This window comes from Anopheles marshallii, chromosome 3, assembly GCF_943734725.1.
Source record: "Anopheles marshallii chromosome 3, idAnoMarsDA_429_01, whole genome shotgun sequence".
Taxonomy (NCBI): domain Eukaryota; kingdom Metazoa; phylum Arthropoda; class Insecta; order Diptera; family Culicidae; genus Anopheles; species Anopheles marshallii.
Genome location: NC_071327.1, coordinates 23,192,611 through 23,207,978, shown reverse-complemented (window position 1 = coordinate 23,207,978; position 15,368 = coordinate 23,192,611). Strand labels below are relative to the sequence as shown.

At 44.1% G+C, this 15,368-nt stretch overlaps 2 protein-coding genes across 2 annotated transcripts; one reads left to right on the top strand and one right to left on the bottom strand.

Moving 5' to 3' along the window:
* Positions 1-709: 709 nt before the first annotated feature.
* LOC128711112 (protein spaetzle 4) lies at positions 710-6,766 on the bottom strand. Its single transcript, XM_053805977.1, has 3 exons — positions 6,737-6,766; positions 1,211-2,658; positions 710-1,136 (listed from the first exon to the last, which is right to left on the bottom strand). The coding sequence occupies exons 1-3, from the start codon at positions 6,764-6,766 to the stop codon at positions 710-712; spliced, it is 1,905 nt and encodes a 634-aa protein (XP_053661952.1).
* Positions 6,767-10,719: 3,953 nt separating this feature from the next.
* Positions 10,720-14,866, top strand: LOC128712385 (bacchus-like). Its single transcript, XM_053807280.1, has 2 exons — positions 10,720-10,827; positions 14,624-14,866. The coding sequence occupies exons 1-2, from the start codon at positions 10,723-10,725 to the stop codon at positions 14,864-14,866; spliced, it is 348 nt and encodes a 115-aa protein (XP_053663255.1). The 5' UTR covers positions 10,720-10,722.
* The last annotated feature ends 502 nt before the right edge of the window (positions 14,867-15,368 follow it).

Genomic DNA, 15,368 nt, shown 5'->3' with positions numbered 1-15,368 from the left:
ATATATATTTTTGAGTTTATTCATTTTGAGTGCAGCTACTGCAAGAAAGTGGTAAATATAATAAGTATGTAATGAACAAACAAATAATAACAAACAACAACAAAAAGGGAAACAAGCAATACGGAGCAAATAACACCAGGAAATGGAGTTTTACTCCCGAATGTTAGAAAAATAAATTGTTTGTCTGTTGCGTTATTTTCCCATCGGGAGGCAGATTAGGATTGTATTTCAATCCACACCGCGAAACAGAATCAATCAATGACCTAGTATCTTTTTTTAAATTTTAGTATTGTATACAAATTCTGATATACAATGTTCTATATATATATCAAGGATATGATTAAAACCATTAATAAAAATATTATTATATATACTTTTTTATTTTGCTATATTATCCAGACTTACCGAGCGATATTTCTTAACTGCTATGATTATACTAAAGGCTTGAGAGAAACACGACAATAATTCATTAAATATTGTTACATTTATTATAGAATGTTTCTTTTCTTCTTAGACCCACAGCGACCACAGTGATAAGAGTTTAAGCTTACCAAAGCATCCTTTTGACAACATTGATCCGACCGGGAACGTAAATAGAATATGTGAGGGATGAAAATACGGCGAAACAACAACATAAAAACAATACACACATTTATATCACTAGCCTTTTTGGATGCGTGTGCACACACTCGCTCACACTGCGCAGCTTTTAATCAACATCATTTTCCTTCGGCCTGTACCATTCGTCAGCCGCATGCTCGTAGATGGCGTTTTGCAGTTCATCCTCCACCAGCTCGATCGATTCCTTGGTCAGCGAGCGGGGGCTTCGCGAGGTGACGCGGAAATCGAACGGCATATCGTAACACTTGCAGATGCAGCACGACGGAAACCGGAACCAGTCGGAAAAGATGCCCCGACACTCGTTGTGTGGATCGTACGCGAGCAGCCGATGCAAACGATACTGTTGCTCACAGCGGCAACCCTCCCGGCAGTACATCTGCTTCAGTTCGTGCGTACACTTCTCCCAATGTACGTACTGTTCGAACGGATACAGATTCAGCAGTGCCAGCACCTCCCCGCGGGTGTTGTTGGCCCAGAATGGTGCGACAACTTCCTCCTTCACCGGGCAGGCGTTACTGTGGAGCAAAATGGGATAATTTCAGATACGGTGGAACAGAGAGAGAAAGAGAGAACGCTTAGGTAAACTTACACTCCACGACCATTAACGACAGGCGGTTCTTTCTGGGCCACATCCTGGAATAGTTGCCCTTCGGGGTTAGTTTTTTTCACCGACACCGTGCTGCCAGCCGTTCCTGAGTGTGGTTTAATGCTCTCGAATCGTATTTTCTGCTGCTGTGCACTGTTGCTCGTTGATGGCGCTGTCTCGTGTTGTATCAGCGGTTCTGCGACAGTTTTGCCGCTGCTGGGTGGTTCTGTATCATCCGTAGCAATATCGTCCGACACCACCGCACCCGTATCTTGTCGATCGTTGGGATAGGTACTGATAGTGGACTCAACCTCTGCTACCTTCGAGCCACTTTCCGTGACAGAGACATGCTTACGATCGATGTTGTCTACCTGCTGCAATGTATTGGATGAGGCGAGCTTCAATGTGGACGATATTTTGTCGATTGTCTCCTGTACGGCTTTGTTAGCTGAGGTCGTTTGCAGCGGCTCGTTCGTTTCTAGCTTGGCAAGTGATGAGAGAGCATCCATGTCGATTGGTTCAGCGTCCGATGGTTGAATCGTATTGTTGTTACTGGGCGATACGTCATGTATTGCACCTACACCATCCAACTTTTCGGTCACTGTTGCCGTGCCAACGGTAGTAGCTGCCTGTTGTTCAGCGTTGCTAGCGACGGATGGATTTGATTGTTGTAGATCCAACGTAGTCTGTGTGGTCGGTTGATTCGTTTGTCCAGTTGACGCTTTATTAGCCTGTTTCGGTGGAGGTGATTCAACGGTAGTACTCGTGCTGGTACTGCTCGCAGTTGTTGAAAGCACACCTTTTTCCGTGGAAGAGATGAAGTTCGATTCTTCTTCTGGCGATGCCGCCTTAGTGCTCGTGGTGGCACCGGTGGTACTGCTAGGTTTCACGGTTGTTGTCACCGTTGCCTTCATCTGGGTTGGACGGAAATGTGGCTCATTGAGTGGGATCTCGTTGGACTTGTCACGTGGATAGTGACCCGGTCCCACATCGTAATGTGCCACCGATGGTCGCAAATACTTCATCCGCTTGCCGTCTCTACCGGAACCGGCAACGCCACCAACATGTTCGGCAGGACGCGTGTACCGTTCCGTAGCACGATCGATATCATCAATGTCGATCTCGTTGTTTTCGAACTCCTCCTTCAGTACCGAGATGTGCCGTACGTCGCCGTACATCCGGCGCATGAGGCCTTGGTTTTCGTGCACAAACCGACGAACGGCATGCCAGGGGTATGCCGAACCAGGCAAATTGCAATACGCCTGTACGCTCAGATCGCACGGAATGGTTTTCAACAGCTGGGAACGACCGCGGCGCGATGCACGCGTCGGATCGCAAGATGATGCTGAATCGTACCCATAGCTCTCAGCAATCGACACTAGCGGTAGCAGCAGTAGCAGCAACAGTACGGTCGATAAGATGCACCAGGCAAGCAAACCACGTGTTTGCCACTGAAACGAGAAAGCGAGAAAATGAAATAATTCATGCGGTGTTTTGAAATGGGTTGCATTAATGTAAACATTAATTAATCTCCTAATCAGTGCACGGAATGTATTAAGCTACCATTATTCATATGACGGTCTTGCTATCAACCAGAGCTACTTCCGAATGGAAACCTTTTGTTTCCTTGGTCACTTTCACCTCTCCTGTTAAAGCCGCGATCCATGTCGCGATCACGTGATCAAACACATTTCTCGTCTTTTTTTTTGGTTAAGGTGCGCGTGACAACATACGGTGCGCGAAACCGCGTTTGTGGTGATGGTGTCTGATAGGAAAATAGTCACAGACACATACTGTTTTGGGGTACTTTTACTTTTCTGACCATTTTATCGTTTTTTTTTTTTTTCCTCTTGCGGTTGCGGGGTATCGCACGTATCAATGGCGAAGGTGTTAATGCCACTGTGGTTTGTGTGTTTATGTGGAGACCACAATGAAGAGGCTAGTGGGGAAAGTGAAAGGTTGAACTGAGTCACCGTCACAGTTCCGATGGTGGTTTGCATTGAAGAAAGGCTGTCACTAGTTATGCCATTTTTGGGGAAGGATTTCGTCGTGCCAAAGTAGTATGTGTTTATGCAGTATATCTTTTTTAACGTGGTGTCCATATGCAAACGAAGCTGTTATGGGTTTTAGACTGTGTCAACATTTTGCGTAACATATTTACGGAGTTAGTCAATACTTCCGAAGAGATACTATTACGGGGGGTGTAAACACAGACGCGCGAATATTTGGTTTTTTTGGGATTATTCAAAGAGATTTTGAACAGAATTACCTCATGTATTAAATCTCATATATTTAAATTCTTGAATTGGGATCAATCAGGCAACAGAATGAATAAATCTAAATCCCTTTTCCAAAGATTCATGATTCCTTAATGATTCACAAATTCTCAAAATTCAAGAATATTAAAGAAATGGTTCATTAATCCTCAAGATGAATCCTCAACACTCAGGATTCATTAATCCTTGAGATTCAATATTCATGAATACGTAATACTCATGTATCCTCGAGATTCAAGATCTATGAATCCTCATAGATTCGTGAACCTTTAAAAAGTCGATTCCTGATTTGAATTACTTTTCCTGAATGATTCATATGAATGATTTTTCCTAAATGATTCATCTGAATGGCTCTTCTCAAAAGCTTCATTAAGCACAACACTAATTTAAACATTTGGTATTTAAATGCACATTCTAGGGTATTCTTTTCGTTCATTGTTTGTCGGTTTTTGTACTTTTATCCAGCTATTACTGGAACCTAAAGCTTCGAGAAATTGTAACATTTTGCTTTAATCTTTAGCACGCTGCAGTTTATTTCCGTTTAATAAGTAAAGAAAAGAAAAAACATACCATATAAGACATACCATTCTCTGGCGTCCATGTTCGTGCTTTATGTATTGCTGTCAATACCAAACGTTGAAGAGAGGGTGATAAATATTACCATACCTAATTAGACTCTCCGGTGCTCTAGCAATGCTCCACTTTCGCACCATTATGTAAATACATGGCATCCACCCATGGATCCACATTATTTCCGTTCTAAATTATGCATTCTAAGCAAACGCAATGGTTCGCAGTGCTCTATATACGCGCCATCTGTTGCCATCGGCTTGAGATTAAGGTCATGCTTTTACTGCTTCTCAGGTGTGGTGTATGCAGGGCCGGTAAAAGATGCACCTTGGCTTTTCATAATCATTCATATGCAAGCCACGTGGGACTTTTTTGTAGTTCATATCCCCCATCCGGCGCTCATTCAGCAGCTATAACACCCCGCCACCAAAAGACAACAACACAAGGAGAAAGGAAGCATTCGTCTACCGTGTTTTATAGATATTTTCTACACGTACCTCATGCACCAAATGCATGATTCGCAGCACGAAACAGGCACGAAAACCAAATACGCTATTAAACAATGAGCGCCTTGCGTATGCGCGCCGCATCATATCGCCCTTTGTAATTAATTGAACATCGGTGGACGTTGCTTGATTTTTGGTGGCCGATACCGATGTTGTTCAGCACGTTCGAATATGTGCGCAAAAACTTTCACAACAACAAGCATCCGCCGAGCCGGGTGTTCCGCGCACACCAGAGCCCCTTCCGCGGAGTGAGTGAGTGCACGCGTGCTCGGGATCAGCATTGCACTTTCACGACATGCACGGGAATCGGAAAGACCGAACACGACTTCCTGGCGACCTTGTGCAAATGGAGCTTTCACATCCTCACGGACCTCTTTGGTGGATCAAAATCACCCCAAGATCACCAGATCAGTGGATCAGTGAGGACACACACACACACACCGGTCTCGTTCCGACCTCGGGATGGTTGACCGCAGCGAAAGCGAAAGTCGTTTTTATTCATATCGTATCGGAAAGCCACACCATCTCTCTAATCGAACATCGAAACGAGAGTAAAAGTAGAAATCGAATCTGACGGGCGACACGAAATGGAAAATCACAAAAACCGACACATCGCGGGCGAGAAAAGGCGGGGGTTCCGAGCGTGATAATGCCGACAATGCACAAGGGTGGTGGAAGGTCAATAAAACCTTATTAAAAACCCACCCGAAAGGAGGAGCGATGTTTCGATGCACTGTGTCGTTAGTTCCCTGTTGTCCTGCCTGCCCTTCGCTCATTATGCGGCCAATGGCCCCCTCAGCACGAGAACACGGGAAACACTGGTGGCACATTGTTTGCTTACATTCTTGTGTGTGTGTGTGTATGTGTTTTTGGGGTTCAAGATTTTGGACAACATAACTGTTTCAATGGAGCAACCTGAACCACGGTTAAACCGGTTTTTAAGCTTCCTCTTTTTGTGGTTGGGAAATAGACAACCCCTTTGGAGGCTTATACCGGAACAAACGGTACACGATAAGGGTGCAGAATGGATGAAAGGAGTCATAAAACGATGCACAGAAAATCACTTTCTCTTGCTCTGATTGCCAGGGTCGGTTTTTTTTTTTTTTTTTTTTGGGAAAGGCTCTGTATTTTACAACCACTGACAGTAAGGTTGTACAAATGAAATAATACAATTATGTCGCTTCAAATAGAATTAGGATCACACACGATTGTCGATCTATTAAAGTAATTTAAGCTATGATGGAAGATCATTTCACACGATCGATATTTGGTGCTGCGCTTCAAAAGAGCTTAACGCGCGATCTAACAGCAAGCAACGAACCCTCGCTTATCGTCATACACAAAAGGCGAACGAACTAATGTTTAGGTCAATCTGATTCAGTTTGACGATGAATCGAAATAAATTCTCGGTCCGAAAGAATGTCTCTGTGGGAAGATTCTAAATCTATTCAACATTCATGCATCTCTGAAGGTTACGCAATATTTTCGTGTAGGAATCAAAGAATTTTATCGCATAATAATTTTTTATATACTCGCAAATTATCCTCCGTTCATCAAGAATACTTAATTTGTATATTTAGAGATATTGTGAACTTTAAAGAGTCGAAAACAATTTAACTAAAGCATTTATTGTTTATTTTAGATGCTGAACACATCTTTGGGTCTTCGTATACCCTTAAAGTTACTTTCATCTTCAGAGATTTGTGAATGTTTGGAGGTTCATGAATCTTTTGAGACTTATTCTTTAATTTATTTACAGATCTGATTGTTATTGGTAAAGAAAAAAAAGTAAAAGCGGGAACTCCGTTAGTGATTCATAAAACCTTGAAATTACATGCACCTGCAGAGATGCAAGGATTTTTTGTTTAGTTGAATTGTGATTCGAAAAAGCTCTTCAACAAGACTTCAGACGACTTTTCTCAACAGATTTGTTAATTCACAACACTAGTACGAATGATTTCTTGTCATGTAGAACGTAGGATGTTGATGTAGAACATCCGTCACAATGACCCTTAGTACTTAGTACCGTTTAGCGATATTTTTTTAGGGTTCTCCGTTGGAAATCGATGTATTGGAAATTGAATTCGTAATCATTGAATTAGAAGAAATAAGATTTAGAGTTTTAAACTTTATAATCTTCAGAATTTTGTGTCCACAACCAAGCTAGTCATACTTACACTAGGTACACGATCGCAATGGACCACCATCGTGAGGCCTTTATCTGTCGTGCTGATGTTGAATGATGTTCTCGTAAAATGATGTTCCGGGCCTGAACACAACCCAGCTCTAGGATTTGTAGTGTATTCACTTGTGCAATGCGCATGTACTCGGGTTTATAGTCACCACACACTAACACAATGCTGTACTCGGTGACCGTTCACCGGTGTTCTCGATAAACGTCTCGTGTTCCGTATGTACGTTCGCGCACGTAGCCCCAAGCTGTTGCATCTGGTCCCGTTCAAGATTCCAGTTTCAAATCACTGAGCAAACCAAACAAAACCGGCCAGAATTGTCCCCCCTCCCCTGGAGTGGTGCCTGTTACCTCTCCAACCCTTATTTCCTCCTTTGTCTCCCCCTTTCCGCCCAGATATGTCAGATAATCTTCCGGAATGCTTCCAACAACACGTTGCGGCAGCCTCGTTTTCTTTGCCTTTTCCGGAATCACGCGGATGGGACACTTTTCCACGACAAGACAACCAGCCGGACACACCGTACGACACTTGTTGATTCTCGGCCACCCGTTGTACGTCGCCTTAAATGGCCACAATTAGTGTAATTATTCATTAACACTCTGCACTCTGCAATGGAGCTGTGAAGGGAAAAATTGCCACACACCGCTTTTCACTCATCCGGCCAGAAGCCGTAGTTGCCACCGGTAGCAGTAACACAACACGCAGCCATTGCCACCCATGGTGGTGGTGGCGATCTTTTGATACACACCCCGGGCGTTGTAGCGGACTGCTGACCGAACACTGGGGCGAATTCGATTCGAACTTATTTAATCACCAGTGAAGCAAAAAGCGCTTAAAACAAATATAGCAGCGCCACCACAACACACAGCCACTTGCTCGCTCAACTTTCTCCTTTTCCTTTCTTTTGCTTTCTACGGCACGATGGACCAGGTTGTGAGATTGCGGGATTTCTGGACGACGACAACGGTTTCTAGCGTTAAAGCAAATCCGCACACAAGCACTATGCTTTGCTTCAGTTGGATTAATTTCAAACCGATTTTTTCGGCCACTTTTGTTCGATCACATGAGCATTTGAATAACTGAGCTTTAAAAGGACTGCTGATGCGCTTCCGGAATGCGTTACAATGGAGCTCATTAATGTTGTCTATTCAACCATTTTGTAGACCATAAAGGTATATCGTACAATCAGTACACCTGTTAGTAGACAACACCACAACGAATTATTTAAAACTGCAAGAGCACTGGGGCGGCAAGTCTTTCACCTTGCAGCTCGAACGGTTGCCTGGATGGGACTGGTCTAGCGTAGGCCTACACCGTCCGGGAAACCGTCGTCGGTTCGTAATGAAATCCGTCACACGGCATCTCTCACGAATACCGTCCCCAGCATGCTGAGACCCTCCTCCACCAACAGTCGCCAGGGGCCGGGCAAGGTGCATACCCAATTTGCCACCACCGACACACGATCTCGCCATATGCTGGACGAACTCGGAACGAGAGAGAAAGCAGAGCAAACATACACGCACACACACACGCGCACATGGGTTGGTTTAAACGAAGTTGCCGCAGACCGGGGAACCGGAACACTGTCAGACCAAACTGACAGCTGGTGGCGAACATGATCGCGAACGCGAGAAGCTTTCTTTTTAGTAGGTCAGTAGTATTCCGTATCACACATGGCTCGATCGTGCGTTCTCTTTCTTGCTCTCTTTATCTTTCGCTCTTTCCTGCGCCAGATTGTTTGCGGGTATGGTGGAGAGCTTTTGTCTCATTTTGCGAAAAAAAAACAATCCACCGTCACTCGGATAAACCGTGCAGAGAAAGTAACGGTGTGGTTATGTTTGATAAAAGTAATAACAATGCAATATCACACAATGTGGGATTGTGGCGTGATTTATACAACAATGCATTTGCCAGTTTGGTCGAGATCGATTTAAACAACCAACAAAAATCTTCATTATTGACTAATGTGAACTATAGACCTAACAACTCTGTCGAAAACGGTTTAATCAATCATATTTGTGAATTATGCACTTGACTATTTGTGTTACATAATTCAAAATTGTGTTGCTGTAAAGTCAACAGAAAAGTTATTGCTTGATGTAATAAATTATGCTTTTGTGCTTTTAGCACAGCTTAAAGCTCCCACATGTATTTTTGTGAAATGCTAAGAGTCCACCAGAGGGCGCTAATGTTCGGAGCTTTATGTGATTCCATGAATTCGTTAAAATTCTTTCTCCTAATTTGCACGCTGTAATTGTAATGTAGAACACATTCTCAGAATTCCATTTATGCTCAACCGGAGTGATATTAGAACAACTCCGGTTGAGCATAAATGGAGTCATAGATGGATATTCATCTCATATATCCAGCGGTAAGAAGGTAGAATTAGGTAATACCTGCACATGAAAACTTTGCGTAACTTCACAAGTTTTGTTGAAGAATATATAGCCGTTTGTCTCCTAATTACCGCAGGATTCACTTCCTTTTCATTTCCTAGCGGCGTCACGCTAATGTACTTCGTGTGTGTAAAGCGCACCTATTGATAACACGACCTATCGACCATCATAAGCTCAGGCAAATGGAAAGTATCAATTATTGGCCGGCTTTATCATCGGCTTTAAACAATAACAGCTGTGTCTGGCGCGAAGTCAGTCTGATTGAACCGTGTTTTTGTACAGATGGACAGATTTGCTGCGATCTGTGATCGATTACGAAAGCATAACAACTTTTCCCATAAATCACGCAATAATGCTGTGATGTGTTTGCTGTTCCCGGCAAAAGTCGTTGGAATGCCACCAAAGGAAGGTATATAATGGCGCTTGTACTAAAATCCACACCGCATATGCATTATTTAGACAAAAAGTGGTGCTAAATTCATTGATCAGGAGCAAACCACACGTGAAACGCAACAGCGCTTCCTGAATCCGGCACATGCATTTCCAAGCAATGCGGTTTTGGTTGTTTTTTTGGGATTGATTAGCTCAACGTCATTATTCCGCTTGGTGCTTTCAATATATACCGACCGTGATCGAGTACTGGCCGCATCGAGTGCGGTTGCCTGTTCACGAATTACTGCCACGGTTTGGTTCGCCGTATCGAACCACGCGCGCACGCTGTTCATGCACCGAAATACCTAGAAATGGTACACTTAACCGTTACTGAGGCGCTCAACTCCACGCTATAAACGCACAACTCAAATCCGGCGTCCACCGCGTGCTTCGAGCGTAGCTTTGGTAGCTTTGGATTCTCATGACGGCAAGGCAAATTTCACATACATCCTACTCATGCATCCCTCTTTCAGGTAAAAAGAAATTGATGATTTCGCGTAAAACCACCCAAAAGGGGTCTCATTTAATCGGATTTTGGACGATTTGGTGTCAGTGACTAATTTTTATCAATTCTCTAGCGCCTAGCGGTGCGAAAAATCGATCCAAAAATACCCCCCACGCCGAAGGAAAGCCCTCGGCCCTATGCGGCGTGCTGTCATTGCTTGTCGCGCTCTCTGTCATTCGCAGCATCACCAGTCGAATTTTAACGGTCAGTGCGTAAGCATCGGTGGTACCGAGTCTCCTGCGGGTGAATAAAAAAAACACACACACATACACAGACCCCGTGCAATAGCTTATAACGCACCACAAGCGAGAAAGAGACCTGCATAGTAGAGCGTGTGTGCCGGAAGACGAAGTTTGCCAGCAGTCAGGTCAGAGCGGGACGGCAATAGCCCCAAAAAGGAACGCACATCATTCCGCGTGCCACAGCCAACGGACTCCTTGACAAGGCGGACTCCTTGTCAGTTTGCAAGCGCCAGTGAACCCGATCACACATTACGAGCAGGAAGCCCGTCGACAGTAGTGAACGAGCGCCCACCGGTCGGAAGTCAGAAATCTAAAGTGGTTCTGTCCCCAACGCACACACACACACATAAAACCAAACAACCTATACCGCTAAACCCGCGCCAACCAAAAGCAAAAATGAGTTCTGCAGACAAAAACAGTGAAGTTGAGGTGGAGAATGTTGCCGCTGCGGAGGAAAAGGCAGAAACGAAGGAGGTGAAAGGAGTCAAGCGGCCCGCCGACGTGAGTATACTACCATCATCCAACACCCCCTCCCACTACTTGTTCCGTTCCACACTTCTACTATTGCTGCATAAATCGAATCGACCCGCGCGGTGCGACCACACGCTCCATTCTTCACATCATCATCCGTGATTTTAGTGCAAATATTCAACCGAAGCTCTACCGTGTGCGCGCACACACAGTAGTTCACCAGCTATGTCGTAGGCCGGGGGGAAGTTGAGGAGGGGAAAGGGGAGAGGGTCCGGTCAATGCTTGGAAATATTTTCAACACCCTGTGTGCGTGTGTGCGGTAGTGTATGTGCGCGCCCATGTGTATGTGTGTGTGTGCGCGTTTGTGTCTGTGCGCGTGTGCACGCGCACACACTGTACAATGCGTGGTATTTGTGAATGGGGCAGATGGGGAAGCGGTGGCGTATCCCTCCCCTGCCCCATCATCCCTTCATACACTTGCTTGCGTACGGTAGTGTATACACACCTCTCAATAATACCCCATTTGTAAGCACGCGATGAATGATCAGCCCTTGATAATGAAGAGGGCGCTGATGGAAGAAAGCAACGCGCCTTCCTGGATGCTTGTAATTTTTGTGAGCGTCAATCGATGCATGTCTCTCGGGGAGATGGATTGAAAATTTGGAACAACCAGGACACTCGGGGTATTAATACCAATAACAAATTGATGCACACCAGAGCCCTTCAGTATAGTATGGCGTCTTTTAATAAAGCGCGTACATCTGCCATTTTTAGGGCTTGAAGTATGTTCTCTCAGTGCTGCATCGTTTGGTATGTTTTTCACTTTTATTGCAAATGGAACGTTTTTTTTTGTAACCAACATAAATTTTAAAAACAGCATTATAATGCATGTGTGAACACAAGGGGTGTTGCATTGATGTACCGGCCGGCATTTTACACACGACTCATACACACGCACACACGCGCGCGCTCGTTTACCTTCGTGGTGTTGGAATGACGTACGCCTCTCACACAAACAGGCATATGCGACAAGCGCGTCGCCGTACATACAGCATAAAATCCATGTCACAAGCCGTGTGTAGATCCCAATCGTAGTAGTCTCCTTTATTCGCTATGGCGCCTTTTACACCACAGCATATATAGTAAGCGGTGCGTGTTGTTTGTAGATATCAATAATGAAAATGTTTGATTATTTCAACGCCATTTCGCGTCGATTAATGGTCATGAGAAAATAATGTGCAGTTCTGAAAGTGTTGCACTGTTTATTGAACACAAGTACAAAGCGCAAGCATTGATAATTAAAAATCATCGTATTGTAGTGCGCGAAAGAGAAAGAAAATGTATGTGGGCAACATACTTGCACTTGGAATTAAAAAGAATGCCACTAAAACGCGTGGTTCTCAAGCGGTGGCTCTCAAGCGCAGAGAGAGGACTATAGTGAATTTGAAATAATCTATTTTTGACACGATGAACCAAAAGAAGTAGTCTCGCCCGCCCTGTGTCGTGCGCGTCCCTATTTTATACCAGTCACTCCTCGGTCAGAACAATTTCTGCGCCTACTGCGACTGCTGCCTCAGGACCGAGCGTCACAGGAAGCGGTTTGTTTTGTTGCAACGGGTAATTATTTTACATCCGAGAGAATGTGACTAATTCTGATTAACCTAGTTTTTTTTCTGTCCACCCCTGCCGGTACTAGGCCAAGTCGATCCGAATTGGTGCGGCTTTGGCGTACAGGTGCACAGAGATGGAAATGACCTTGCGAAAAGATGGATGGCAAGGTGTGCGCGCCTTAGGTGTGTTGTGTAGAACGCGCGCAAACATGGCTACCAGATACGCCGGCATTTCTGACACACGAGCGCCCGCACACACACACACACACAGAGCGGGTGTTTGGGTGTGTGTAGGGACAACCTACGTGTAAATGATATGGAATATAGTAGTTTCTATTTTCATGCACTAGGTTTTAATCCCAGGAAATGACAGTGTAGCGAGAGAGCGAAATTTTAGAAAGGAAAGAATGTTAGAATTTTTGTGGTGTAGGATTAGTAATCTCTCTATCACTTTGCTTATTTGCCCCCTCCGCACGCGCAACTCCAATATCAAGGGTCTCGCTCTACAAGATGACGCCGTCTCGTCTTTTTAGCGTTATGTACTCGATCGAAATGCCGCTTCCATGAAGCGAATAAGAGCAGATGACGATGATGATGATGATGATGGTTACGCTTAGCGAGCCCGGCAACGGCGTCGCCTTCTGAGAGCGTAACTGTTATGTACCGTGCGCGCGGCGTATGCGTACACGCTGTGCGGTGCGAGATATCGTTGGAATAGGAGTTTCACCAACACAGCACCACTGTCAGACGCCGGTTGGCGTTTGTAGCGCAAAAGCCCAGTATAAACCAAACGCGTGTGGTGCTTCATCAGCAGCCCCTGCTTATCTCACCTACACAACTGTGTTTGATTCAAGTTCCCAACGGTCTCCTGATGTATGGGGCTTAATAGGGGAGACCCGCTCGATTGTGATTTCCCTCAAAAAACACATAACGCTAAAGAAGCAATTCGATTTATTGCACCTGTTTCCCTTTTTTCGGAATCAGCGCAAAACTTTATTTTAAATTTGGCAATTGTCTTTTTTTCATTGATTTCACGCTGATTTGATTAATGAGAATAGTAGTAGTAATTTAATTGTACTCTGAAGCCATTGAATGAAATGTTACGCGCAGCGTCATGCCTTACATTTTCCATTCACCGGGAAAGACGCTAATTAGTGTTAGTGTGGTACGAGCATACACCGACAACACCACTACACACGCAGCTGCTGTTTTTTTTTTGAAGCATTTGTCCCATTAGCTTAGTGTGCGTGTGTTAGTGGAAAGGTAAACAAACTTTTTCTTGCGCGGTAACGCGTCCTACACATACACATTCTTATTCGACACGCACACACAAACATACACAAGTAGATAGAAGGAGAATGACCGGTTTGTCCAGAAGAGCAGCAAAAAAAAATGAGGCATTGAAGGAGGAGAAAAGGTGCAAAAGAAGAGATGTGCACGTTTGTGTTAAAGTAGGCCCATTTGGTTACATCGCGCATAGTAATTCCCCTTATTGTGGGAATACGGGATGTGGTACTCAGGCAAAGATGTATGCGTGAGCTGTATGGGAGATGCATGAAAGGGGGTAGAAAAATATTATGGATTCCTTTTCTTAAACGGTTTTTCCATTCTTAATTTTTCACAATCTCCAGGTGTGTGCAATGGTCCGCGTCCTCTTTCCCTATCGCCATAAAGAAACTCCGTAATATGAGCTTTTTAAATGATGATTCTAGAGGGACAATTCTGAATTTTTGTTCCCCAATTGATTGTAGGTATGTCGAAAGAAGGTTGTCTAAATGACGAAACTATAGTGGGGCAATTATTCCTCTACCCAACTGGTCATAATTTAGTAGGGGGAGGTTTAGTTTTGCAGGAACAAAAAATATGAGCGAGTTTGCGCGTGGGTGCTGCTGCCTATGCCCTATGTATCCCCTATGTGGGTAAGGATGATAATAGCTGGGAAGATTTGCCCCCCTCCCGCCAATCCTGCCATTTCACAGTGGTGCCCTCTAGCAGTCCTTTCTTGCCCTTGGGATAACCGCTAAAGAACATCGATATGAATTTTAGTGCCACAGGAATAGATGATAAGATTTCTTCCCCTCTGTTAGTTATAAAGTAGGACATGGGAGCGAAATGCTTATCAAACTCTCGAACGACAGTGATTAATTTCTAATGAATTCTTACTAATATTGTACTCTATTTTTCCGGCTTGGCTTCATTTGTTTTCTGATCTATAGGAGAAAACCGCCGAAACGAAAAAAGTAAAGAAGGACGAAAACGGTGCCGGCGAAGAAGAAGAAGAAGTGGAAGATGAAGGAGAGGAACTGGAGGGAGAGGATGAAGAATACGACCTTCCATACGGTGATGAGGAAGACATTGAAGCGGAAGGTAAGTTATGCTCCCGTATAGCTATTTCTATTGGAAGTGGTACTGGTGGTAGCAAAAAAAAAAATATTCCGTTAGTATCAAATACGACATAAGGAGGCTACACACGAGTGTAAGCAACGCATTTGCCAAATTTTAATTCCATCTCCAAATTCCGACATTGAAATTTCTGTCCGCGTTATCATTTCGCGCCAAATATTTTACATACCTTCATTTCCCGAATTGCGGTGGTTCTAGAGAAATCCTTGTAAGTTAAATTTCTTTTAACACATCGTTTAAATTTCATATAGAGGGATCGAATATTTATTTTCACGTTACGAAATTAACGTTTTCCGCCAATTAGATTAAGATTTGACAGAAAAATTTATATCAATCAAATGTAACGCGTTTTTGGGAATATTTTAAATTCACCAATCACCAAGAAATTGATGACCACGTATAAAACTGCTCAAATTGACAATTTTTAAAAGTTCTCATATCTCGAATCCGCGTTGTTTGTGTAAAGAATGTACCCTATCCTAGCGCTCGACCATAGTGTGCGCACACTGTGTACGTGTTTGACTATAAACGGGACAACATAAAGCGTCGCCTACTTGG

Excerpts from the sequence above, each read along its gene's own strand:
- LOC128712385 (XM_053807280.1), top strand. The coding sequence starts at position 10,723 with ATGAGTTCTGCAGACAAAAACAGTGAAGTTGAGGTGGAGAATGTTGCC. Across the intron at positions 10,828-14,623 it reads GAGTCAAGCGGCCCGCCGAC|GAGAAAACCGCCGAAACGAA; the intron begins GTGAGTATACTA and ends TCTGATCTATAG.
- LOC128711112 (XM_053805977.1), bottom strand. The coding sequence starts at position 6,766 with ATGGTGGTCCATTGCGATCGTGTACCTAGT. Across the intron at positions 2,659-6,736 it reads ATTGCGATCGTGTACCTAGT|TGGCAAACACGTGGTTTGCT; the intron begins GTAAGTATGACT and ends TTCTCGTTTCAG. Across the intron at positions 1,137-1,210 it reads GTCGTTAATGGTCGTGGAGT|TAACGCCTGCCCGGTGAAGG; the intron begins GTAAGTTTACCT and ends TTTGCTCCACAG.